This window comes from Bombus vosnesenskii, unplaced genomic scaffold, assembly GCF_011952255.1.
Source record: "Bombus vosnesenskii isolate JDL3184/JDL3185 unplaced genomic scaffold, Bvos_JDL3184-5_v1.1 scf7180000013448, whole genome shotgun sequence".
NCBI lineage: Eukaryota > Metazoa > Arthropoda > Insecta > Hymenoptera > Apidae > Bombus > Bombus vosnesenskii.
Window position 1 is genome coordinate 947,175 of NW_022883058.1, and position 27,038 is coordinate 974,212.

The window sequence follows — 27,038 nt, forward strand, 5'->3', positions numbered from 1 at the left end:
GTCTGTTACAATATTAGATACCTGTTGTTCAATATGCACACACATATATATGTTTTATATTTCCGTGATTTTTATTCGTTTATGTAAAACTCCTTGTAGAACGTAACGCAAACTATTTTGTTTGTAGTTTGTGCGCAAAAATATATTATATATCTGTAACTAATTCTGGGACATTTGGAAGTAGTATATCTAGGAACTTTTCGTTGTTTGTTGGTCAGTATGGATTGTGAAACGTGTTATATTTGTTAAAGAGTAAAGAGCGAGACTATGTTCGACGTGTGTTCGACGCTGAACGATAGGGAATAAGTAGAGTTACGAAGTAGTTGTCAAAAGTTTAATTACCGTTTGCGGACTTCGATGTGCTGTAAATTATACAAATCGGTGACAGAATGGCGAAGTAAAGTTGCAAATGGAAAATGGCGAAAGTCGTGAAAGTATCCGAATCGCTACCTACTGTTCTGATTTGTGAATATTGTACTAACCTTACGTTCAAGCAAATAGAAGATTTCATAAGGTGGGTCCACCTGTCCCTGATCTATTTGTCATAAAAAATATCTCGTAAAAAATGGCTCTAACTTTGGTGCATTTTTAATAACCTGGACAGTACAAATCATTTAAAATTCTCGATAAGTTTTGTACACGTATTGTATCGTACTTAACTTGTATCTAAATCGCATGAAAAATTAATTATATCGCTCGCGGATCCGAATATAGATTTTATAAGATAAATTACACACCCAGAAAGTATAATATAGCGACAAATGAACTACTCGGAAACTAAACTGATCAATTTCAATTTCTGAAAACTTTTTAATTTTGATACTTTTTAAAATACACGCGATTAATGTTTAATTTTTCAAACACTAAGCGATTGACCGTAATTTGGTTGATTAGTTTGGCTTCTGTACAACTTAAACGTTAAATGTTATTAACCGTCAGTATGTAATTTGATTTCAGACATTTAAGAGATCAGCATTGTTCTAGGGAAGGAGGTTCGTTTGTGTGCCTTTATGGTTATAATGGAGTATGCACTAGTCTTCCTGTGGAAGGTGTTTCTGACAAAGATTATGTAGCACATGCTACTAAGCACGCAACGATGCAACAACAACGTAAAAGCAACGGTCAATTGTCAGAGCCTTCTTCCTCGTGGACTGTGTATTCCGCAGCACAGAATTTACCAGCTGTTTTAAATGATCCTTTCAAAGGAAAACAAAGTAACTTTTTAACTCGTACTTGGGGAGACGGATTCGTAGAGAAAGTCGATATACCTAAAAGTCCCTACCTTCCTGAAATCACGATGCAACATTTTGAATCATATTTAAAGAAAATTACAAGGGTAATTAATACATATGCTTAAAAGTGATATACTTATTCCACCGAAATATAACTAATCTAAAGATCGTCTTTATTACAGAGATACCGAAAACATTCTCGTATGAATTCAAATGCCAATAAATCGACTACGCCTAACGAGTTGTTACAAAATTTCCCAAGTTTAAGAAAAGTTAAATCTTTAGGTAAATATAGTATTTATATAAATATTATAATGAAATAGCGATATTTTTTTTTTTTTGTTACATGATATAGAATTCTTAAATCGAAAATTTACAGATCAAATGCAATTTGATTTATCTAATATCCCAAAAATCTTCTTGATACCTAATTTGGATCTTTCTCAGAAAGATAATTTTTATGCTGTATTTCCATTTGCCAAAAATGGATTATTAAATGAGGATTCTAATATAGTTCTGAATGTAAAACAAATGCAAGAGAAGGTATACCAGTGATATTAAATATTGCATAAAATACAAGAATTAAAATCAATAATGTATTTTAAATTTGTTTGTGGAATAGCTAAGTCATTATTTAGATGTTGTTGAAGTTAGAATAGCAGAGCAAGTTGCTTCCAAATCTCAAGCATTTTTCCATGCTATGACTTCTCACGACGCCCTAATGGAGCAACTTACACAAACTATCACAGTTTTGAAAGCCCTTAGAAAAAATATACACCAAGTTGATAAGCATCTAGTCAATGATTCTTTGGAAATTTTAAGGTGAATTATCAAATTATTTGACGTTTCACGGTATTATATCAATTTTTATTTGGATATATTTCTAGGTTGGAACGAGCGAGATCCAATCGATTATTGGTTCAAGAAAAGCTGAAACTTATGGCTACGGTACACCAAAGTCAACCAATGATACAACTGTTGTTATCTACACCCGATTATGTTGCAGCCTTAGATCTCATTGCTACAACACAAGAAATACTTTTACAGGAATTGAATGGAGTACATAGTTTTAGGTATATTTATATAAATAAATATTCTGCTAATAAGATAAATATATACATGTGCATATATATAGATATATATATATATTTATATATATATGTCTTATTTACCTTTTTTCTGTCTTGCTTAGACATTTAAGCTCTCAATTGACAGAAATGGAAAAACTTGTTGATAAAATGTTATCTACAGAATTTCAAAGATATGCAACTGCAGATTTAAACAGACCATTAGGCGAGGAAAATACAGTTTTGGATGGTGTAAGTATATGTAAAATTTTTACAAATTTTACATACTTAGTTTGTAGCAAACAAACCTTCATGCATCTCTTCCCAGTGAGATCATTTGTACATCCTCAACGAACAGGATAAACTCGTTTCCATCATTTCTGGTCTCCTGCGGCAAAAACATTTTCAATTTGTGGATACTTACAAAGAGGAAGCTGTAACAACGGTCCGAGCTGTAACAAAACAGAGGGTCATAGAAGCTTTAGCAGCGAGTGATTGTTGCAGTGATCAACAAGCTGCAGCTTTAGAAGTTGGTGGACTTTCCCTCGCGGAAAGATTGACATTACTTCACAATGCTATACAATCTTTAACATTCCTCTTGTTACGAGTTAAGGTATATACTACGTCATATTTTGAAAATTATTCTTTAATAAAATATAATCTCTTGACACAATACACATTCCTAGGCTGTTCACGATGTAATGCGAGATACAGTAGACTTAGCGGCAGGCCGAGTACGTGACGGATCATTCGATGATACGATTCCCGATTGCTTATTAACTCAACCAGAACATTCGCGAGTAACGATAAAACTCAATGATATGATAACTTCGATTTGTGATTATTGTCATGAGCGAATGGGAAATCTGCTTTCTGCAGGTACAAATGATAAAGATAGATTACAAAGCGAAAAAGAGAAACTAAATAATGAAAATTCGAATAATAAACAAGAAGAAAAAGAATATCAAAATTGGAATGATAAATCATCATGGTTGAGCAAAAGGGCAACAACAGCTCAAGTATGTCAACTAGCCAATTTAGTTGAAGAGTTTACAGAAACTTGCGAGAAACTCTGTGGTAAACAATGCACAGGTTTACGATCTGCGTTTAAGGTGTGTGCTGCTTATATATAAATTATATTTTATAACTTATAGTTTCTAATATAATATTTTTTATAGGCACAAGCAGGTAAATTCATTCAAAGATTTCATACTGAGCTTAAGACAAAGCTTACCCTTTTATTAGAATCTGAGCGGTGGAAACAAGCTGATGTACCACCAGAATTTCAGTCATTAGTAACATATGTATATGAAAACAAAGCTTTTCCACCGAATCTATTTAAAGTTGATGATAAAGTCAAGAAGGATAATGTTCAAAACTTCATTATGATAGAAGATGAAAAATATGCCATTGTTGGTACAGCTTTAATGCTTATACAAATGATACACGAATATTGCAGGTAACATTTTAATTCTACATCTATGAATATTTTGTGAAACGCTCATTGAAATTTTATTTTTAGAACTGGCAGTGAACTGATAGCTTTATCAGGAACAATTGGAAGACATTTAGCTGAATTACTGCGGCATTACAATTCACGTTGTTGTCAACTTGTCCTTGGAGCTGGAGCAATGCAAGTTGCTGGTTTAAAGACTATTACTAGTACAATACTTGTATTAGCAGCACGAAGTTTGAAACTAATTTTGTGGTTTATGCCTTATGTTAAATCACACTTTCAAAGTAAGTTGATTCTTACTTAGCATTCAACTTACGTTACGATTATGATATTAATACTAGAATTTTCTTCTAGCGTTTGCAGAACAAAAACCTGGTCGTGGACTTGGTGCATCTAGTATAAGCGGTGGCGTTGCATTACTGGATAGCGTTGAAAAAGATATCCGTGCACATGTGAAAGAAATTGAAAGCAAAATTCTTACTATTGTCGACAATCTACTAGGTGGTCAAATATCAAAATGGACTGCAAGACCACCAGTACCATCAAAATCATTTAGAAATATTTCTAGGTAACCATTACACGATTCAATTATTTTATTATAACTATAATTACTATACATCTGAAATTTCTAATTACAGTTATTTAATGAAATTACACGAAGCAGTTTCTGGAATTCTTCCAGCAGTTGAAGTACAAACTCTATATCGTACAGTAAATATATCCTTCAAAGAAAAACTTAGAGAACAATTAGTCAAAATGAATATAGTGAATAACGGTGGTCCACAGCATGGTGTAGTCACATCTGAACTTACATTTTATCTAGAGGCATTACGAAAATTAAAAGTGTTACCAACTAATGAATTAGATGACAATTGGATGAGTGATATATGGACCAGATAACATGCAGAGCGCGTGATATATTGCATAATAGAAGCAATGAAATATTGTAGAAAAAGGTGACTAATCTTTATTACAGTCTTCCTTCACATGCGTTACATCTCAGTGATTATTAACGTTTTGACGGATTTTTAAAAATGTGGCTTGTATTGAAATTATCCATATAAATATGTCTAATTATTTTATTTATAAGGTTGTATGGAATACAAGATTATGGTTTGATAATATTAATATGTGTATATATATACATATATATAATATATTCTTATATACATATATATATGTATATATATATATATGAAGAATTAACAAGCAGCATTTTTATAAAATGCTCTATTCAATATTTTAAAAATATGTGTAAATAATAATCGGTTTTGTTTAAAAAAAATATGATATTACTTGTATTGTTTGTTGACATCTCAATACAAATTGTAAGTTAACAAGATTACTAATATTCGATTACACATATTTTGCGTCTCCCAAGTAATCTTATATGCCATAGTGTTCAAATATAAAATTTCATATGTAAGTATGAATAACTACACAAAGAAATCTATACAAATAGTAGAAAATTATTTTCTCCATACCAATAAGATTAAATATACGAAGTTTATTTGCAATTGAATACAATAGTAAGCATGTCAGAAATTTGTTATTAATGAAATGATTCAAATGAATTGAATTTAGCATGTACGCAAAAGTAAGCATGCAGTAGAAGGACCAAGATAGGTACTAAATTACTTGTTCATTTTTTTCATAACTATTTATGCGTTATTTGGATATCTTTTATTCTTCAAAATTAGAATTTTTTTTAAATATAATATCACAGAATAAGAAATTAGAAATTTATACATTTTGTTAATGAAACGTATCAAGACCTAAAATATGCATAAGAATAATGAAAGATGAAATATGACTGCTTTTATTGATGTGTTCATTACTCGAACTGATTATAAAGAGTACGTTGACAGATAGATTGCGACAATGATTATTTAAACATTTTTATATATAGCATACTGTTCGCATTAATCTGTTTTTATTGACAGATTATTGAATGACTAATTTCTAAATAGTAAGCATATCTTACTGTTGAACATATTCTTTATTAGAATATATTAATATGGGGATTTTTATCAAAGTTTTTGAAATACCCTGTCTCTCATATTCTTTTTTGCATATGAATGTATATGTATATGCAACAAACGTATATATCATAAAACTACAATTGCAAAAACCTAAGTAATAACTTGCAAAAAGATTAAAAAATACTCCATTTCAAGTAACGTTTAATTTCTTATCACGTGTGTTTATTTCTATTCAAAGATACTGAAAAGAATTATAAATTACAGCTTAATTACATTGTAATGGGGATTTTATAATGGATTGTAAATATTTCTTTCAACCTCATAACCAAAGATAAGGTTACTAATAGCTAATATTCTTCAGTTACTAATAAATTATACAGTTACGATGTGGCAGGCTTATATGACTTTCTGAAATTATGTTTGTTTAGAGTAGTTTTAATTTATTATAAATATCTGGTATATGGTGCATTCCGTTATTAACTTCATCTAGTCCATTTTGTACATAAATAAAGACACTACAATAATTTCTTGTATTTTTCTAATTCATAAACAATTTATTTAAAGAAAAAAGCAAAAGCATTGTGGTATAATAGAGACACCTAAAACAAGTTTCTCTGACAAAAGAAATTTTAAATTAGCAAGAAAGTGACCGCGATTAATTAATGTAAAAAGTAATCTTGTAAATTTAATCGTCGAAATTCGTGATGCCTTGTTGGATATGTATGTAGAAATAAGAAAATATAACTACTTCAATATATAACATATTAAACGTCTTCATTTCGCCAGATAAAAGGAAATCTTGAATTTTATTTATCTATCAATTTTATGAATGAAACATTTCATTGCTCAGTTGCTATAACAACGAAAATCAAAACATTTTCATAACCTATCTAAGTACGGAACGATATAGAAAATATACTTACATCACTGTGCGATTATTATAATATTTGTAAACATTTGTTCGAAATCTTTGGGTCAAAAATAAAATGACAGATCAAAATTCGTATGTATCTATTAATATGTACATATACTGCAAGTTATTAACATTTACGTTAACTTGAAATATTTTAATTATATATTTTTAAAATGTCGAATATTTTGTACATTTATGAACACTAATGCAGACAATGAAAATACATAGATATTACGTGGTTATGTTTTAGCGAACAAAATGTTAGAGATCACGCTTTGCGTCTTTGTTTAGAAGAAGAGCAACACCGTAAGACTAATCCAATTGAAACACATGAACGTTCATTTATCATTGTTGGTAGCAAGAGGGTCGTATGTAATAAATTGATTAAAACTATTAAATAATGATCTATCGATAAAAATTACGTACTTGTAATTATGAAGAAGAAATATGTATTCTTAGGGTAAAACTACGATCGTACATCGATTTCTCGAAAAAGATGAGGCACCGAAACCAACTATCGCGATGGATTATTCTTTTGGACGTAAAGCTGGGAAGAGTTTAGTAAGTTTTCATTTATTTTATGATACCATATCATTCAAATAACAAATAAGTATGAAATTAAGTATACAAATTTCGAATAATGTTTAGAGAAAGTTAAAATTAAATTAATTGAATAGAAAATAAATAAGAAATATATCAGTCGTATACGTTACAGCGCAGAAAGTATCATTTATTCGCAAGAATCAGTTAAGAATATTTCATTCACTAAAATATAAATAATCATAGTATATCAATAATTAAAATAACAAATCGAAAATGTATTTAGAAACAGTAGAAATAAAAAAAGACAAAACATGTTATTATGTAACTGTGTACACACGTTATGACGATGACGACAAATATTTAACTGTATCTTTATTTCTTGTTTAATTCTTATTATCGGCGCAGATAAAAAATATCGTGCATGTTTGGGAAGTAGGACATTTAACTTCTTCATTAGTATCAGCCGCAATGACAGGTTCGTCTTTGACTCATTCTCCTCATCATGTCACGGTATTGATCATGTTGGATTTATCGCAACCGGAGATTTTATGGACCACTTTCGAAGAAGCTTTCTCGGTAGTTCGAAATGCAATGAAAATGAGTTATGACGATAAAATAATTCAGGAACTCAAACAACAGCGTATTAAAGAACGAAAAAAAGCAGTGGAAAGAGAAGTCGATCCATTTCCGATGAAACTTTGCCTTATTGGTGGAAAATATGATCAATTTAAGGTATCTTAAGCATATTTTCCAATGTAAAATATATCGTTATAGATGGTTATTAAATTGAAAACTATTACGAAATAATAAATTATCTAACGATTTTGAAATAGGATTTAAGTTTGGATAAAATAGAATTAGTTGGGAAAATATTAAGAGCTACAGCTCACGTTTTAGGCGCAGGACTCTATTATCATTCTGCAAAAGATAAATCTTTATTACGAAGAACTAAAGACTTGTTATCTCACTATGGATTTGGTATTCAATTTTCGTAAGTTTCTATACTGATTATCAAAATAATAGTTATATATTTTGATGTTGCAAAGTTTTGACATTGAATCGATATACTTTGCCTTTTCTTGAAAATTACAAATCAGCGATACCAAGTGCACAGATTTTGAGAAGCCATTAGCGATATCTGCCGGTGCAGACTCCCTCTCGTCGATCGATTTGCAATTTCCTCAAACCAGACCTTCGGCTATCTTAGATACCATCAAACAGATTTACGTTACTCGTATACCGCAAGAGTCAAGAAGCAACGAAATTATTCTGGAGGATCCAAGTAACGACCCCAACTTTAATGAACCGATCATCGACAGATTACGAGCTCAGAGAGAAGAGGTATCACTGAGTAATTTAATTTATACGTTGCAAGGAAGGAGAGAATTTGTTTTTCTTTTTTAATTTTTTTAAACAGGATTTTTCTCTTCCAAGATTAATATCTTAAATGGCTGTCTATTGCAATCTTATTACGGTCTTTAGCTTAATTTTACTAATACTATTCATCCAAGAAACTGAAAGTAATTTATTTGTAGGAAATCAATATTCTACTTCACGATATGTTGGAAGGACGAATACCTCAAATTCCTATTCCGGATCCATCATAGAATTAGATAACCTGTGTGTCGTCATATGGATTTATCACAAGTACATGTAAAAAGGGGAAGAGATCTTTCGAGCGAAAGAAATCCCCCTAATGCATGTTTGTCACGTACTTGATCTTATTGAGATTGAAAGAAATCTCCGACAAGCGAAAAATTTCAGTTTACCTAGTTTGTATTTAACATGTTACTATCTGAAAATCTTATTTTACTCAAAAGGCTTATTTTACATTTTTACGTTTACATCAACGTAGAATCTACAAAATCCTGCTTGCGATATTGTGCTCTTTCTAGTTCACATGTTAAGCTATACTACAAGAGGCATGAATGCCTACAATGGTAACGTCGATAAGGCTTACGATAAAGTGTATTTATCGCGTTTAAAAAGAGTTATGGTATAGATTCTTGTACAAGTAATCGTACGATGATTCTACTGAGTTTAATATTCTTGTACGAGCAAAATATTCAAAAATATTAATATTAGTAATCGATGAATCTATTAAATCGATATTTGTAACTAGCTATGTGTATATATATATATCAATTAAAGTACTTTTATTCCTGAATATGCATATTATGGTTTCTAATAAGCGATTATTTTAAAATTCAAATGTTTTGTCGAAGAATGGTCATACGAAATTTTATGAATATACAGAATTACGACGAATGAATCCATTAATAAATTATTCGTCTACTAGATGAAAAATATCTTAAATTCGCCGTAATATTAACACTAATTTAACGACACGGTATTAAGGTTGTTTCACTGGAACTTACTTTCATCGAAATAAAACGACTGATCTTCCTCGAAATCAATCATTCAAATCATACGATTTCGATTCTCCGTAGCGATGAAATTACCCATACTCGTGTCATCGCGCACGCGTCTGTTGTTTCGCCCTTTCCCAACAGCGGTTCACCGTGAAATCGAAGGGAGTATAGGGTATAGGGTATAGGGTATAGCGAGAACGAGAGCGTAGGGGAAAGGTGGGGAGGGTGTCGTCGCACGGTTCCCGATTTCTAGCGGCAGTGGAGTAGTGCGCTGATAAGAGCAGCGGCGGCGAACGGTGACGCGTGCGCGCTGCGGTGCGATGCGCATGCGCCTCGAGGTACACGGGTCGCTCCCGATACGCGGATAGTCGGAGTCGAGAGTTTACGAAAACGGGATCCGACTGGGGGGGTTTTCGCTGCGTCGCGGGCCTCTCGCTTTCTGGCCTCGGTTTCCTCAGTGAAAATGCCGCTGTGATAGAGGCGCGCGCGGTGCCGTGTGCTCTGTCCGGGCTTGTCGCGCCCCTGCAACGAGCCAACAGTGTCAACTGTCCACACCAAATTTTATTGCGTTAGTGGTTCCACCGATTCGCGACTGTTATCTTCCCGGCGCTTTTCCCTCCCTCGCTGTCTCCTCTGTCTTTCTCTTTCGTTCTACTCTACTGCTTTTTCCACCTCGTGCATTCTATCCTTCTGGTTATTCGCGCGTTTTTTTACTATCTCGCAAACCATAGATCGGTCGCGCTCTGTGTGTCCCCACCTTCACGAAACGATACCGCAAGATTTGACACTGGAAGATCGTGACAGTGTAGAAGTGTCGCACGAGTTTCGTAATCGTTTGTTAACGGAGTTGCACCGACGATTCGAACAGGTGAGTTGAAAAAACAAGATCGACATGGTGTCGGTGTCAGTGATTGGCTCCTCCCAGATCAGTGTCGTTGATCGTTACACCTGTCACTGCGAATCAGGCTTCGGTAATTCGATCGTGTCGAATCGATAAAACCAAGAATTGATGGTTGGTTCTCGTCCGACCGACACGATGTTCGAAATGTATATCGCGGTGATCATAGACCGCCCCCTCCTGCTACTGCTTCTCGCGATTATCGATTCCGGTGTGAACGCGCCCTGTCTGGACAGTTATCTGGTCGTCCTTCTTGCACGCATCTTTCTTATTTGCGGGATTAAGTTTTTTCAATGATCAATATCGGCCCGCATAAATACAATACTGCTTCGCTAACTGGTCACGAGTAGGGACCTTATCTGGCTATTTATCGAGGAAGGTATACTTTTAATAACGACTAATTGACATAGACGTCAAAGGCTCCATCAAAGTCGACGTACAGGCTAGATAATGTGGTTAGATTTCGTTTCAAGACACAAACATTTTTTCAGTAAATAAGTCGGTGATATTCTAAAAGACCACTTTTCAGGTTCGGAGAAAACATTCCCTTGGCGCTGCAGTAGAATTCAATTTATCTAAACTCGTTACACGACAAACAATTCATATAATTAGAGTTTGCCGATTCTTCCATCGTTCTTTCGTCATTCTTTGTTCAAATAATAGAAATTCACGGCCAGGTACATAAACGAATTCGACCGACAGTAGTTTGGTTAATCGAGCACTAAGTACGTTCTCGTCCGAATAAGTGCGCTTCTATTCTACTAAATATCACTTACACGGCCGATGCGTTCTTTCGTAGTTTCATGTGCGTGCGGAGAAAGCATAGAGGGTTCCCTAATCGCGTTCGCGAACGCGTGTTAACAGTTTAAGCGTGATTTTGGTACCGTAACTCACGAGCAGAAGGTAACGAGTCTTTAATGAGAATTAATTACACGCATCGTGACGACTGAGTTATCGCGAGAGTGTTTCGAATGTTTATATGTATTGATAGCGGTGCTCTATATGCAAGTGTACATTGTACATATACGCATATAATATACCGGTGGAGAAATTTATTTCCGAATTTGTACACTCTGGGTCTGAACATGCTTGTCTGGGAGATGTTGATCAATCACTGGCGTGTCAACTTATTCTGCTTTTCTCTGATTCACTGATTTATACGGAAGTATGTAGATTGGAAATCTAACTTAATTATATTATATACGTATGATAGGACGAGACGCATCGTATGCGAAATTACATATCTGGCATGGAAATGATGAGATCGCATGTACAATATAATATGACTAAACGTTTGATATTAAATATCGCGAAACGTATGATATTTTTATTAAACGTCTGAATTGTACAGGTGATGGAATCTTTTAAGTAATCGATCGCGATCGATCCATTGGATCATATTTAGAACTATAAAAAGATTAAGATGACAATATAAAAGTGTCTAGTATAAAAGTATCTATATATATATAGAATCGAGCGATAAGTTATGCAGAATGTTGAAGATTTCGAAATATTATCTCGTATTTGGACGCATGGGATGCATTGCGCCCAAAATCACGTATCACAGCGATGGAAGCTGAATAAAATTTTGACCTAAGAATTTTAACTATCTTAATTGTTATTTTAGTCATTTCTTTCTCTGCGTCCTGTGCAGAAGTGAAAAACTATCTGTTCCAAAAAATAAGTCTATAATTCCAAATATGGGTTGTATAATACGTAAAAGGTATTGCATTTGTGCTTGCATAAGAAGTAGCTATACCAGCCTAATATCAGAAATGTTTGTTGCATCTTTAGTCAGATAAATATAGCGTGCATTACAATGTCGAATCGGTCGATATACAGACCTATTGCTAACTTTTCTCAGTAGGTACTGTACTCGACGTTCAATTATAACTCCTTATTGATTGCTCAAACTATACACTACAGGAGCAAAGCATTAGTTATTTGTAACAAAGTGGACGACGCGTAAAAAGATAAAAAAAAACTCTACGTAACGAAATTATCATACCCAAGTGACGAATTAATTCCTGTTCCGCAGCTAATAAATTAACATGAATTGAAAATAGGTTGACTTCAAACTGACATAGTTAATAGAAAAGCAACTATTACTTTCTGTTCGTGAAAAAGAGTCACGAGAATTAGCGAGAAATAAAAATTGTCCACGAAATCGGGTCAAGATCTGATCAAAATCTTGAGTAATAGATCCATGTTAAAGCAACGTGTATATATTTTTCACGGTTCCAGTTCCACCAAAAGAGGTACAGCTGCCATTTAGTCTATGCCTCGTTTACTTCCTACGTTCCCTTACTTTATCACATTTCGAATTTGTTTCTTTGCTTTGCTCAAAAATTTCTCGCTCCACTACCCGCTAAGAACTACCAAGGATGCGTTAGCCTATGAGATCAAGATGAAGATAGCTATCGGACGAAGATTTCATTTTGCAAACTGTTCGTATCTTTTATTGAACAAATTTAAATTTGGTAGATCGCAACCAGTGGATAAGATCTTATCGGAGCCAGAAGCTAAATACACTTAACATCTTTTACGAGACGAACTGCAGCACTCAGTGGGAGCATTTATATCTGAAAAACCAAAGATATAAAATACATTTGCATACGGGAGCGTTGTACAAGCAAAAATTGGCGAATAAAGACAAAAACGTTTCTCGTCGACGGTATTACTTTGATACGTAGCTGAAAATTACGCTACTAAAATGTTTATTACGTGAATCAAATTAACCTTTGAAACTTAAACGACTCCACTATACTACATGCTACAACATGTTAAGAATAGATAGTAAATCTAGTTTGTAACAAGAGTTGTTTCGGTGCTAAGCGATACTTAATATGCCTGCCTTTCGCAAAGGAATAATTTACGAGTGGTCGTGATAAAGGAGAGAAACTAGCGGTAATTACGAAAGGAAGCCTCTCTGAATCTGACCGAAGATAGCAGTGAGAAAGGTAGATAACCGAAGGATACCGAAACTTATTTCTTAATCTTATCTCGTTGTATTAATCATAGTCGTGTTGGTTCGATTTCGATTAGCGTTATGATCTTCTTTGTTCGTTTCTGGAAAGTAATTGTGTCGACAAATATTCAGGTAGGTTTCATTTTTACGTATAACGTAGTTTACAACAGGAAGAGTGTTGAAAACGAAGAGCAAAAAATTTCAAATATATTTTATATATTTATAATACATAATATATATTCGAAGTATATAATTTGGTAACTCTGTACATAAAATGAGTTACACGAGGACATATAGCACAATTGAAATAAACGATCAAGTCAATTTATTGCTTACGAAACTAACATTTTTCGCATATCATTCAGAGTACTGTAGTTATTTCAAAACAGAGCGCATGCAATTTTATTGAAATTACGACACTCAAAGAACAATGTGAGTCGCGTTAGTCTCACATTATCTATTGGGCATTAATATTTATATCTTCGACTATACATATCAACTATCGCATAAAGTATGTAACGAAATATAATTATAGGTATGTTTACTATATTAAAACGATAGAGTTCCCATGAAATCTTCTCTTATTACCGAGAATATTCGCACGTAGTATCAGTTATTCGTCGGTCTTTAAGAAAGTTGTTACAAAAGATTATTAATGTTCGTTGTTCTTGTCCAAGGGACGAATTTGGATGATTTAGAACTTCTTGTGATATTGTTTATTAATAATACCGATATAGCTTCGATATAGCGTTAAAATCTTAGCGTTATTCCTGAAAAGATTCAAACATTGGTGAAACGACATTTCATGCGCATCGATTTGATATTACGTAATCGTAACATCAAGATATAAGAAATTGTAAGGACTCTCACGCAAGCTGTTTCTCAGAGCAGCGCAAAATTTTCTCGCGATTCGTGCGTTGATTTAACGAATAATCGATGAAAGGTCCGATAACGATCTTGCTGGGTAACTACGGATAAATTGAACAAATACTTCCAACAGACTGTAGGGCACGTAGATACGTGTGTGTGCCACGTGGCAACCGGGTCAATTGTATTCCATAACGAAGCAAATGCTCGTTATCCTCCGAACAATTCGATCATTGTCCTAGGGAACGCTTTGAAAACGTGGAACGTGCGTCTGACACTTTAAGGATGAGTTTTTCGAGCAACGTAGGTTGCATTGTAGCGTAAAAATGTTTATCCCTTAATTATAGACAATTCATCTCTGGAAGAAATATGAATTTTTATTTCATTAGTACAGTGCAGCGATGAAATTTTAGGATTTGAGTACCTCCGGTTGTAAAAAACCAATATAAAAAATAAATATACCTACACAGACGTATCGTTCGACAAAATAGTTGTAGTAATAATCAATGACTGTGTATTCATAACAGAGATTAAACCGAAAATGTAGGTAGAATTGTTCGTCCCTTCGATGTCTTAAGTTTGCCTTTTGTCTCGACGCTTCCTTAGCCTACGATCCAATTAGATAGGCCATGCTATTGTCCTTCGAAGGTTTATTAATTCTACGTCCAATTGTACGAAGTTCGAACCTCGACTCTTCGAACTTCAAGCTGTGTATTCCATAAATATGCAGGAAATGCGCTTATGTATATTATCTCATTATCATATCACGTATATTATCGTTTTATTTCATCTTTTGACCCGTTTCCCCTTTTTCTTTTTGCTTAGAAGATCGACTCATTATTTGTATTCTATTACGTGTGGTAATTAGAGATAGCCATAATCCACCGGAACGATATATATATATATATATATATAGGTATGATCGATTATTATTATCGTGTAATTAGCATAGCATAGAAGTATCGGCGACTTACGTAAAATACGTAATATAATAAAATATACGTGTATTTGCATAATTACACGCAGTGTATTAAAAAGCTTTTCTAAAAGGGAAGCTAAAAAGGTAAAGGTAGTTGAAAGGAAAGAGAAATATTTGTTTGTTTCCATATTTCTGAAAGAAGCTACATTTGCATTGTTTTAATTCCATCAAGTCGAAATGTTTCGTTCACGGAATTCACGCCACGATCATCTTCTCGCTGCGCCGTGGAAAAATTTCATAAGCCGAGTATGCAGTTTGTCGCTGTTTTATCGTGTTCAACGAAAAGATTGTCGCTGTCAAAGACCTTCTTTAATAATCACAGCTGAAAACATCGCGTCGGCCGTGTCTTCGCATATTTGCCATAGCTTCGTACAAATTAAAGCAGGACTCGGGCTCAAGTTCATCCCTTTTGTACGTAGCAATGGGCGCATTCGTGTGTGTTCGCACGATAATTTCAGATGCACGTTGCTCGCGACAGTGTCTTTACTGTACACGTGACATTTATTATGCCAACGTACTTCCTCTGTTTGTGTGTCAGACGACACTGGTATTCGTGACGAACTGCAATGCAGACGATTGCGGTATCGCCATATCAGAGACCTGCCGATGCGAAAACTTTGTGAATCAGCTAGCTCCGCTAGGCCTCGCAATTAACGCGAATTCACCATGATCACTTCAGTATCGAAATAGAAGGACTGGCGTGCTTTCATGCGAATTACGCGATCGATGGTCTCAAGGAGATTAGACTTATTTATGAAAGTTCCAACTTTTCGTATTTTATTAGCAGACTATTTGTAGATATTAACCGGTTGACCGATATATATATATATGGTATTTAATCGTATTGCAAATGATCAAGTATCTATCTTTATCCTTGATTTCTCTGATGTAAAATAATCACGATAATGTCTTTATTTTAACAAGATCAGCGTTTAACGATCGTTTTTCAACGATTGTTCGTAAAGTCATAAAGTTTTCGACATCGCTGAAGTACATATATCTGGCTCTAGTATACTTGATTTTGAATTTACATTAGATGGTGATCTCTTGCATTTAAATCGATCCATTATTCTGTGTATTTTTACGAAAGCGAACTTTTTCTCCGCTAATGATATTCTTAAAGTCGTACTATTTTATTGCGTAACTAAATGTATCTACGTAAGATTAAATTTGCTTCGATTCGCGTATCTCCGTAACATTTTATCAAACTTATAAAAAGACATTCGGCGTTTAAAGCCGGAAATGTACTGAACCGATGAGAAAAAAAAGCGAAACAATGAAACTTAACCGCGTACAAAGTTATAGTATCGACTGTAGCTACATATTAGGTTGTTCGAAAAGTTTCTTTCGTTTCATAAGGTGATAACAGACGAACAACAATTTCTGTTTTATATTATTTTATCGAATTAGGTATGATCTATTTCGTTCTATTTCTATTATTGTGTTCGTGCATAATTCAATAAACTAATATAAAAGAAAAAACATTGTGCGCCTATTATTTCCTTATAAAACGAAAGAAACTTTTCGGACGACCCAATAATATGAAGTAAAATGTAACGAAGGATCGCGTCGATAAATAGAGTTCTTAAGCGTGAAAGAAGGTAGAAAGGATAGAAGAGAAATGCAACGCGTCTCGATTCCACGATCGACTGTCGCTCACTGTTGGTTAATTTGAACGGCTTCGTCCTCTTGCGTTTTGCCATCGGACAGAGTAACGATGGCCGGTTAAATTCGACGAAGTAACGGGCTTCTTGAAAGAGCATCGCTCCGGATACGGTATACAGCCTACCGACTGCGTGTTTACGTTACGAAACGTGTTCTCGCATTGCCGCGTAACCGTAAGAGCGTGACGAAAACCGAGCTACGTGGGTGACGGTCTGTCGTCCTCTTCTAAGCAACCTCCACCAACGACAACTCTGCCTTTCACGTAAAGTCGATACCGTGCAATCGCGTCGTTCGAGCCACGTTCGATCGCAAATCGAAAAGATTAGTTTTTAAATATTTTTTCCCTCTTCGAAACGAAGCGTACAAAAATATATTAGTTTGAAATTAGAACGATATAGTTTGCTTAACGTTAACGTTCTAACTTTATTCCATAAAAATGGAACGTTAAATATGTAAATCGAACTTAATCCCTCGCGAAAATGAAAATCCAATTACGTCCATATCGTACAATTTGAAAAGCAGGTCACACGCGTAAAGTTCCTTGCCAAAACAAACATGCGAAGGCTCCATAGCGAACCCGATTATTCATCGACATTGTAAATTTCATGAAACAAAAAAAAAAAAAAAGAGAATCGAAGAAAGAACGAGGTCGTATAACGTGTTTCGTGTCCTTTGAAAAAAAAAAAGAAGTGGGTGAATCGCATAAAAATACTCGGTGAAGTAGCGACCTCCTTGGCTCTAAACGTGCTATTACGTAAAAAAGTTCTCTCTCGACAAGTTCTATTACCCCGATATACACGATGGATTGCCAAACGTTTCCAACTGAAATTTATTATATACCTGAACTATCTAAATGTGCAAAAATTGACTTTCGTTAGTTGCGTCGTTCTTTCGCCAAAACTTATAGCCGCGATACACGTCTCGCCTACAATGTACGTAATAAGATCAATCGGCTGATTGAGATGACCAGAAAGTCGAGTTCGTCGATGGAATTCTCCTTTGCGAAGATTTGCTTCGCCGATTGCACGTTGCAAGTTGCTACGTGTATGACGTTAACGATTGGTAAACAAAAGGTTGTCTTCGGACTTGATAGTTAGCACCGAATAGTTTCAGTGGCTTAAAATAGCAGTACGTGAAATATATTAAAACGTCGATTAGCTGCAGTAAAAGGGAGATAAAACGTTTCTGGTAACAGGATTTTCGGGTCACCGATGTGGAAGGGCCAAACACGGGGAATTGGATCATAAATAGCTTATTCGGAGAATTTATTCTACGAAAAGAAAGATAATTTTTGCGTATATCTAAAGAATCAGATACAGATGGCTAGCTACGTTCCATCTTTCTAAATGGGTTCGGAAAATATAGCAGTATGGGATATAAAAGCCCGTATCTGATCCACGATGAACGTACAAAGATACTGACCGACGACGACACTGTTGCGCGCCGCTTCCAAGAGCAAAGACTTCGCCTTATGTCTCGCCGTTATGAAAAAAAAAAGAAAACAAAAACGGGGCAAAAATTATACTCACTTTCCATGATTTTTAAACAAAATTATCTTTCTATGTCTTTTTTTTTTTTCTTGTGGGTTAAATACAGATGAAAGCGTTCCATCAAGGTAGCAACATTGATCGAGCCTTGACACGGGTTCTTTTTTTAATACCATCGAAACCTTGCGTATTACCAACGCAACGCCTTGATACGATGGATCTTGTCTTTGGATACGTCTTTGTCATACGATGGATACACAAATAAAACGCTCGGGTCTATAAAAGAGCCAATGGACCCATAAATATTTACCGTGCGTCGTATTTTTCTTTTCCATCGCTCGCTTCTCTCCCCCGATACTGTTTTAACGAGACTACTCGCTACAGGAGGTCACCTGTTTATTTATCGATGGCAATTAAGGCGCGCGCGAGATAGATCTCGTACGTGTCAACCACGTTGGATATTTTCTTCGATAACGGCGATGATAAATCTAATAAATATATCTAATAATAATAATAATAATAATAAATAGTTGGCGGATATTTATGCAAATGTATATTTTCGCGGAACCTTACGTTTCCTCGTAAACGCGATAGAAAATACATTTTGTTCCACGACTATCACCGCTAAACTCTACCGAACTAACTCTACTAAATTTGGATTCCGATCGACCGATGAATTGGATCCGCTGTAGGTACTTCCTAAAATTAGATCGTGAGATTTGTTTTAATCTTACAAATAGATCGAAATCGTAGCAAACCGAAACGTTTTCTTCTTTTTGCACGATCGGTATTTCAGTTTATATAACACGAAGTATTATAAGATGATAGATCCCCATTTTGCGCCTCGTTCATGATGCTAGATACGTCATATAGAAGAGATATATAAACGATATCGTTGGAAATAAAAATCAATGGATATAGCGAACAAAGATTCGCGAGCGTCGGCCATTTCTGAAAACGATCCGATCACGATCGGCTGTTGTCCACTAGATGACATTCGTTTTCTGTAGAATTTCTCGCGAGCGCGAAAGGATAGCGGAGCCGATAAAATTTCTCGCCAATGGTATCGAATTATAACTTACTTGGCGCGGAGGATACCGTGATCACGAAGGCGGTTCCTTCTGGGCGAGGCTCCTCCATTGCACTTGGGTAGAGCTGAACCTTGCGAATACTCCTAATGTGGGTATGTCGAGCGCACAATTTTTGGTAGTCGGGACCTGCGTTCGCGCTGTCCCGGATTCACGAAATCGAAATGTAAAAGTTCCCTTTCTATTTTTTATTTAACGAGAGAAATATATTTCTCGACCGCGACGATCGTTTTTGTTTGCGTTTAGCAGTTGAAACGCGTATACCGATCTTCGAAACATAATACCACGAATATTTTCTCCTCGTTACAAACTTTTCCGTCGTGTAAAACGTGCGAAAATATTCCTCTCAGCTTTGATATTTCTTCTATTTCGAGTTTGTCGGATGAAATAGCGAAATAGTCTTACTCTTTCGACAGAAAGATATATCTGTCTCGAGTTCCTGACACATTTTCAAGAAAGAATAATAGACGTGTCTTCGACTCGTGCGAATTCGGCGAAAAATGTATACACACGGGAAACAATAAAATTCACGTACGCGCCTCTACCTCGTCGATAGACAGAGTTGTTCGTTGCTGAAACAGTGGTTTCTTGTTAGAGGATGTATGATGATAAACGCGGCAAGCGCGACAAACGATAAGAGTTAAGAATATAACTATGTTCTTTTTTATTTCTAAAGTTCTATTTTTCCTTCTTTCGCTTTATTCTTAAACTTTTATCTTTGTATCGGTCGAGAGACAAAGATATCTCATAAACGGAACGTCTTGGCGTAAAAATTTAACTATGTCCTAATTTCTTATTCTCTGAAAATTATTTCGTTCGCGTGCCTCGGTTTATGAAAGCGAAACACATCGATCATTCTCTTGCGTGAACACTTTATGCTTCTATCGAAACTTGCAAATTTTACGTAATGGAAGCTCGTACCGGTCGCCAGATGTGACCCTGACGAATCTTAAGATACCGTCAAATGGCAAAAAGATACCGAGTTTCGTCGCAGAATTCTATTTTGGTAAAATTTAAAAGCTTAAAAGACGATGGTAGTGAAATATTATTACCGTGTTCTTTCCCTTTCGTATTGTAAAGTTATTTCAATTTGAAACACCGCTGTTTTCGAAAAAAGGAACAATTCGTTACTTTATTTATACTTAGACTAGAACGTGTCTCGCGTATCTTGCGGTTTCGCGTTTACGTGCCTATGTAACGTTTACTGATATTACCGAGAAATTGTTGGAAATACAGAACCATAAGCAAGCTACGAAAACACGAATAATAAATAATAAATCCTAGATTATTATTTATTCCGTGACGTCTCAAACAATGTCAAGTCTTCGCCATTTACATAGTTTATCGTTTAAATTTCGCGATCGAACGTTTTACGATTTTAAAACGATTGGGTAGCATTATTTATTATACAACTTGATACGCGTCCCCACTGTAGTCCGTTTATAAGATGCTACTTTATGTATTAAGCTTGGAAAGAATATTATTTTTAGTTTGTCCTAGACAATTTTCTCTGGAAGGCAGTAAAGTTCTGTAGATTCTGGTGACACAAAGAATATAACGCGCGAAAGCATTTTTTACATCCCACGGAATTTTCTTCGATACCGTGACAATAGAGAGCGTTAAGTTACCCTTGACATATCTTTCCCTCGATTTTCTTAGTATCTCAAAAGGTAATGCCTACTTAATGATAAAAAGGTGTGCTTCTTATTAAAGTGCTTTCCAATAGCACTCTTTGTACGTGCTTCGTTATAATAAAAAAAATTATTATTTTAATTATCAAAACATTTCATAGTTTTTAATGTATGGTAAGTATAATATATCATATCAGTATAATATGCATATATAAGGTTTCGAAACGATGTGATTATTTTATTATATAATGTTCCGTTGAGAGGTAAATTTTACGACCGTTTACAGACATTCGACAGAATTTAGAATACGATTTAATGAAATTATTGGAAGAGGACTTTTGCATTTATCCTTGATCTTTATCACGCAAACCCAACACTGACGATGAAATAAAGGCATGGCGAACAGGCTGCGAGTCCTTTCATTGAAATATGTACCTTTTTTTGTGTCGAAAGCAATTTCATTCTTCGATTTCCACGGTATGTATTTTTCATCACGGTTCTTGGAATTTTATCTTTTCACTCGTTTTTTAAGCTCTATAATTTCCTGCGAATGTCACGCTATCTGTCGTGCAGGATTTTTACACTCTGTTGTAAATGCAGAAATACTTGTATGAAAATAATTCCAATGGAATATACAAGGTGGTTGGCAATTGGTGGTACAAGCGGAAAGGGGGTGATTCTACGCGAAAAAAGAAGTCGAAAATATAGAATACAAATTTTTCGTTCGAGGCTTTGTTTTCGAGAAAATCGACTTTGAATTTTATCGCGTCTCGTTATAACTGATCTCACTGTAGATCGTTGTCTCGATGGAAAAATTAAAAAAAAAAATTGTTATTCTATATTTTCGACTTCTTTTTTCGCGTAGAATCACCCCCTTTCCGCTTACCACCAGTTACCAACCACCCTGTATATACTACAAAAACTATTATAATATAAATTTGCTTATCCGTCGTCATTCTTCAATTATTCAAACTATTTGATTTTTGCTGTTCATCGCAAGCAACCGACAATTTCTAATTAAAATCGTTAAACAATTATTTTGATAATATTTATACGATGGATCATATAAATTCATGGAATGAGTGCTACTTTGTATGCCAAATATATGATCTTTTAACGGAATTTTATTCGGATATAAATTCACGGTAGAGATATGTATTAAAGATTTATGAAATAAAAAGCAATTCCAAAGTAATTTCAACATTTTACTCGTCAGACGTTTCAACAAATAACGCTGAAATAACTTCGAACGAGACGTTTCTATCGAATCACCTTTCGCGTTATTCGTCTCTTCCTCCTCCCTTTGCGACTGTTGGAGGATGCTACGGTGACTGTTTCCCATTGCTTGCTGGAAAAAAATACAACGATGCCTTTGGAAGAGGAGCCGTGAAGGACGTGGCTGGTCGTCTCGCGTGCCACTTATTTCCCTTTCCTGGCGTGAAGCACTTTTCCCTTGAGAATCGTGGCTTATGATCGGGGAAACGAGTCTACCGCAACAATCGGACCAACGTAAGCAGACGAAACGATCCAGACTTTTGTTAACGAACGAGTTACTCATTCGTTTTGGTCTTATCTCAATTATTTGTCCTATGAGATTCTTCAGAACGCGAGGATGAAGCAGCCACAAAACGAACGTATCGATGTAGGTAGATTTATAGGAAGTAAAGAATACTAATACATAGTTAAATATAAAGGTTATTCGATATTTCTCTAATATTACATGAAATAAGGCGATCAAGTAGCCTATAATTCATGAAATTTACGCGTTTTACCACATTTATTACTATTGTACAAGAGAATTTATTCATTTTGGTAACTTGTAATTTAATTTTTCAAGTTTTGTTAACATTTTGTTGTTATATAAAATAATTTACAAAAGAAAAAGAACCGTTACGCTTATTGCTTCGTTTATCAAACTGAACTTCCAATCTTGTTTCATGATTAAGCGAAGTTGACTGTAGGCGCCGTAATGTAGGCAACCGATAGCTACAAAGCAACGGCATGCAAACACGTTTGACAATAGTTAGGCGTAATAACATGTCGCAAACAATATGTACATATATTCGAGGCTAATACATTCTATTATTTAGATGCACATTATATGTGCAATCCATTATAGAAAGATATGCATTCTTTTACCATTTAGATTGATTATTATCTATATGGATTTTATACGGATTCATTGATACTGTAAAAATTTAGAATACGTAAGTAGATTCTAGATAATGGTTCCGATATTATAAATACTAATTGAAGTAGAGTGCATAAACATTACTAAAATATTAGGATTCCCTAAGTTTTGCTAACGCAATATAATAGTGATTCCCAATTTGATAAATATTTGGCTGAAGCGTAGTGTCATCTTTTTAATATCGCATTCTGTAGTTTATTCAACCGGATAAAAATGATAAAGAATGATGCATTAGAAAAAAATTATTATTAGATTATGGATTACAGTAAACAAAATTAAATGGTAAATAAACAAGTAAATTTAAAGTCCTTTTTACCATAGTTGTTTGTTGCACTATTAATATTATACAGCCTATGTGTTAAGGAAAACGGTTTCAAATAACCAGAAAAAGTATCTTGTATAAGAAAAATTGTATCATATCTTCTTCTTTATTAACGATTATAGTACAGAGGAACAAAGCAATTTATGGACTGACCTAATATATTTTAGAAATTATTGTGCAAACTTCGATTCTTCCATTGACTTCAGTTAGGAATAAATTGATATTTCCTTCAATGCTCGTTGTAGCAACATTGTCCCTGGCTTGTATATAAATTACAAATTCTCATTTGTTCACTATCATAATTATGAAAATTATGATACCTCGTTCGAGCCTTTCGCTAATAACTGACTCAGTGGACCAACGTTAAATAGACATTGTTCTAAGATGAAAATTATCTTGCGCCCATTGACAATTGAAATTGCATCAAAATTATGCTTTCTTAAACAGCGCATTAAAGATGCATACCACATATCCCGCGGTGATTCAGTAGTACTAGGTTCGGCAGTAGCGCATGAACAACCCCTAGATGTTGTGGATTTTGTAGTGCTATTTGCTGGTCCTTCAGTACTACTTGAAGTAGATTCTTGGGTAGTGCTACTGGATGGTCCTTCTGTGCTACTTGAGCTGGATTCTTGGGTAGTGGCAATAGCTGGTCCTTCTGTGCTGCTCGGACTCGATTCTGGGGTAGTCCTAATAGCTGGTCCTTCTGTCGTGTCTAAGGATGATTCTTTTGTACTAGTTGTACTTGGACCTTCTGTGTTGCTTGAGCTGGATTCTTGGGTACTGCTACTTGCTGGTCCTTCTGTGGTGACTGAGGATGATTCCTTTGTACTAGTAGTACTTGGAGCTTCTGTGCTGCTTGAGCTGGATTCTTGAGTACTTCTACTTGCTGGTCCTTCTGTGCTGCTTGAGCTGGATTCTTGGGTAGTACTACTTGCAGGTCCTTCTGTGCTGCTTACGGTAGATTCTTGGCTAGTGCTACCGGCAGGCCCCTCTGTGGCGCTAGAACTGGAATCTGGGGTGGTGCTAATAGCTGGTCCTTCTGTGGTGTCTGAGGATGATCCCTTTGTGCTAGTGGTACTTGGAACTTCCGTGCTGCTTGAGCTGGATTTTTGGGTGGTGCTAATCGTAGGTTGTTCTGTGCTGCTGGAGGATGATTCCTTTGTACTAGTTGTACTTGGACCTTCTGTGTTGCTTGAGCTGGATTCTTGGGTAGTGCTACTTGCTGGTCCTCCTGTGCTGCTTGAGCTAGATTCTTGGGTAGTGGCAACAGTTGGTCCTTCTGTGGTGCTAGGTCTCGATTCTGATGTAGTGCTAATAGCAGGTTGTTCTGTGCTGCTGGAGGATGATTCCTTTGTACTAGTTGTACTTGGACCTTCTGTGTTGCTTGAGCTGGATTCTTGGGTAGTTCTACTTGCTGATCCTTCTGTGCTGCTTGAGCTGGATTCTTGGGTAGTTCTATTTACAGGTCCTTCTGTGGCGCTAGAACTGGAGTCTGGGGTGGTGCTAATAGCTGGTCCTTCTGTGGTGCCTGAGGATGATTCCTTTGTGCTAGTGGTACTTGGAGCTTCCGTGCTGCTTGAGCTGGAATCTTGGCTGGTGCTAATCGTAGGTTGTTCTGTGCTGCTGGAGGATGATTCCTTTGTACTCGTAGTGCTTGGACCTTCTGTGCTGCTTGAGCTGGATTCTTGGGTAGTGGCAACAGTTGGACCTTCTGTGGTGCTAGAACTCGATTGTGGAATAGTGCTAATAGCAGGTTGTTCAGTGCTGCTGGAGGATGATTCCTTTGTACTAGTTGTACTTGGACCTTCTGTATTGCTTGAGCTGGATTCTTGGGTAGTGCTACTTGCTGGTCCTTCTGTGGTGTCTGAGGATGATTCCTTTGTACTAGTGGAACTTGGACCTCCTGTGGGGCCTGAGCTGGATTCTTGGGTAGTGCTACTGGCTGGACCTTCTGTATCGCTTGAGGTAGATTCTTGGGTAGTACTATTAGCTGGACCTACTGTGCTGCTTGAGCTGGATTCTTGGGTAGTGCTACTTGCTGATCCTTCTGTGCTGCTTGAACTAGGTTCTTGGGTACTGGTAAGAACTGGTCCTTCTGTGGTGCTAGAACTCGATTGTGGAATAGTGCTAATAGCAGGTTGTTCAGTGCTGCTGGAGGATGATTCCTTTGTACTCGTAGTGCTTGGACCTTCTGTGTTGCTTGAGCTGGATTCTTGGGTAGTGCTAATCGTAGGTTGTTCTGTGCTGCTGGAGGATGATTCCTTTGTACTCGTAGTGCTTGGACCTTCTGTGCTGCTTGAGCTAGATTCTTGGGTAGTGCTACTCGCTGGTCCTTCTGTGGTGTCTGAGGATGATTCCTTTGTACTAGTAGTACTTGGAGCTTCCGTGCTGCTTGAGCTGGATTCTTCAGTAGTGCTACTTGCTGGTCCTTCTGTGCTGCTTGAACTAGATTCTTGGGTACTGGTAAGAACTGGTCCTTCTGTGCTGCTTGAACTAGATTCTTGGGTACTGGTAAGAACTGGTCCTTCTGTGGTGCTAGAACTCGATTGTGGAATAGTGCTAATAGCAGGTTGTTCAGTGCTGCTGGAGGATGATTCCTTTGTACTCGTAGTGCTTGGACCTTCTGTGCTGCTTGAGCTAGATTCTTGGGTAGTGCTACTCGCTGGTCCTTCTGTGGTGTTTGAGGATGATTCCTTTGTACTAGTAGTACTTGGAGCTTCCGTGCTGCTTGAGCTGGATTCTTCAGTAGTGCTACTTGCTGGTCCTTCTGTGCTGCTTGAACTAGATTCTTGGGTACTGGTAAGAACTGGTCCTTCTGTGCTGCTTGAACTAGATTCTTGGGTACTGGTAAGAACTGGTCCTTCTGTGGTGCTAGAACTCGATTGTGGAATAGTGCTAATAGTAGGTTGTTCAGTGCTGCTGGAGGATGATTCCTTTGTACTCGTAGTGCTTGGACCTTCTGTGCTGCTTGAGCTAGATTCTTGGGTAGTGCTACTCGCTGGTCCTCCTGTGCTGCTTGAGCTAGATTCTTGGGTAGTTGCAACAGTTTGTCCTTCTGTGGTGCTAGGTCTTGATTCTGAGGTAGTGCTAATAGCAGGTTGTTCTGTGCTGCTTGAGCTGGAGTCCTGGGTAGTGCTACTTGCTGATCCTTCTGTGCTGCTTGAGTTAGATTCTTGGGTAGTGGCAACAGTTGGTCCTTCTGTGGTACTAGGTCTCGATTGTGGGATAGTGCTAATAGCAGGTTGTTCTGTGCTGCTGGAGGATGATTCCTTTGTGCTAGTAGTATTTGGAGCTTCTGTGCTGCTTGAGCTGGATTCTTGGGTAGTGCTAATCGTAGGTTGTTCTGTGCTGCTGGAGGATGATTCCTTTGTACT

The 27,038-nt window shown here is 36.0% G+C and overlaps 3 protein-coding genes and 1 non-coding gene across 6 annotated transcripts; 3 read left to right on the forward strand and 1 right to left on the reverse strand.

Annotated features, from left to right (window-relative positions):
• The first annotated feature begins 235 nt into the window (after positions 1–235).
• LOC117238317 (vacuolar protein sorting-associated protein 54) lies at positions 236–4,697 on the forward strand. Its single transcript, XM_033503153.1, has 13 exons — positions 236–514; positions 958–1,336; positions 1,415–1,517; positions 1,612–1,775; positions 1,855–2,054; positions 2,120–2,305; positions 2,425–2,551; positions 2,658–2,912; positions 2,986–3,411; positions 3,478–3,758; positions 3,822–4,039; positions 4,110–4,323; positions 4,394–4,697. Exons 1-13 carry the CDS (start codon positions 417–419, stop codon positions 4,653–4,655), a joined length of 2,913 nt encoding a protein of 970 aa, XP_033359044.1. The 5' UTR covers positions 236–416; the 3' UTR covers positions 4,656–4,697.
• On the forward strand, positions 4,583–10,433 carry LOC117238318 (cytoplasmic dynein 2 light intermediate chain 1). Of its 3 annotated transcripts, none has more exons than XM_033503154.1 (7): positions 4,583–4,711; positions 6,901–7,018; positions 7,110–7,211; positions 7,599–7,925; positions 8,027–8,184; positions 8,291–8,534; positions 8,729–10,433. In XM_033503154.1, exons 1-7 carry the CDS (start codon positions 4,692–4,694, stop codon positions 8,798–8,800), a joined length of 1,041 nt encoding a protein of 346 aa, XP_033359045.1. In that variant the 5' UTR covers positions 4,583–4,691; the 3' UTR covers positions 8,801–10,433. The 3 variants fall into 3 exon arrangements, with proteins under 3 accessions (XP_033359045.1, XP_033359046.1, XP_033359047.1); XM_033503155.1 differs by lacking the exon at positions 4,583–4,711 and adding an exon at positions 4,946–6,740; XM_033503156.1 differs by lacking the exon at positions 4,583–4,711 and adding an exon at positions 4,947–6,740 and having other exon boundaries at positions 6,901–7,022.
• A 9,070-nt stretch (positions 10,434–19,503) lies between these two features.
• LOC117238327 lies at positions 19,504–19,667 on the forward strand. The gene has a single exon (XR_004494170.1). It is a non-coding gene; the product is annotated as a U1 spliceosomal RNA (small nuclear RNA).
• Positions 19,668–23,765: 4,098 nt separating this feature from the next.
• On the reverse strand, positions 23,766–27,032 carry LOC117238322 (mucin-5AC; the record flags this gene model as incomplete). The annotated part of the gene is made up of 1 exon (XM_033503165.1): positions 23,766–27,032. A coding segment is annotated over one exon (3,060 nt), but the record flags the coding sequence as incomplete, so codon positions are not given.
• Positions 27,033–27,038: the final 6 nt, after the last annotated feature.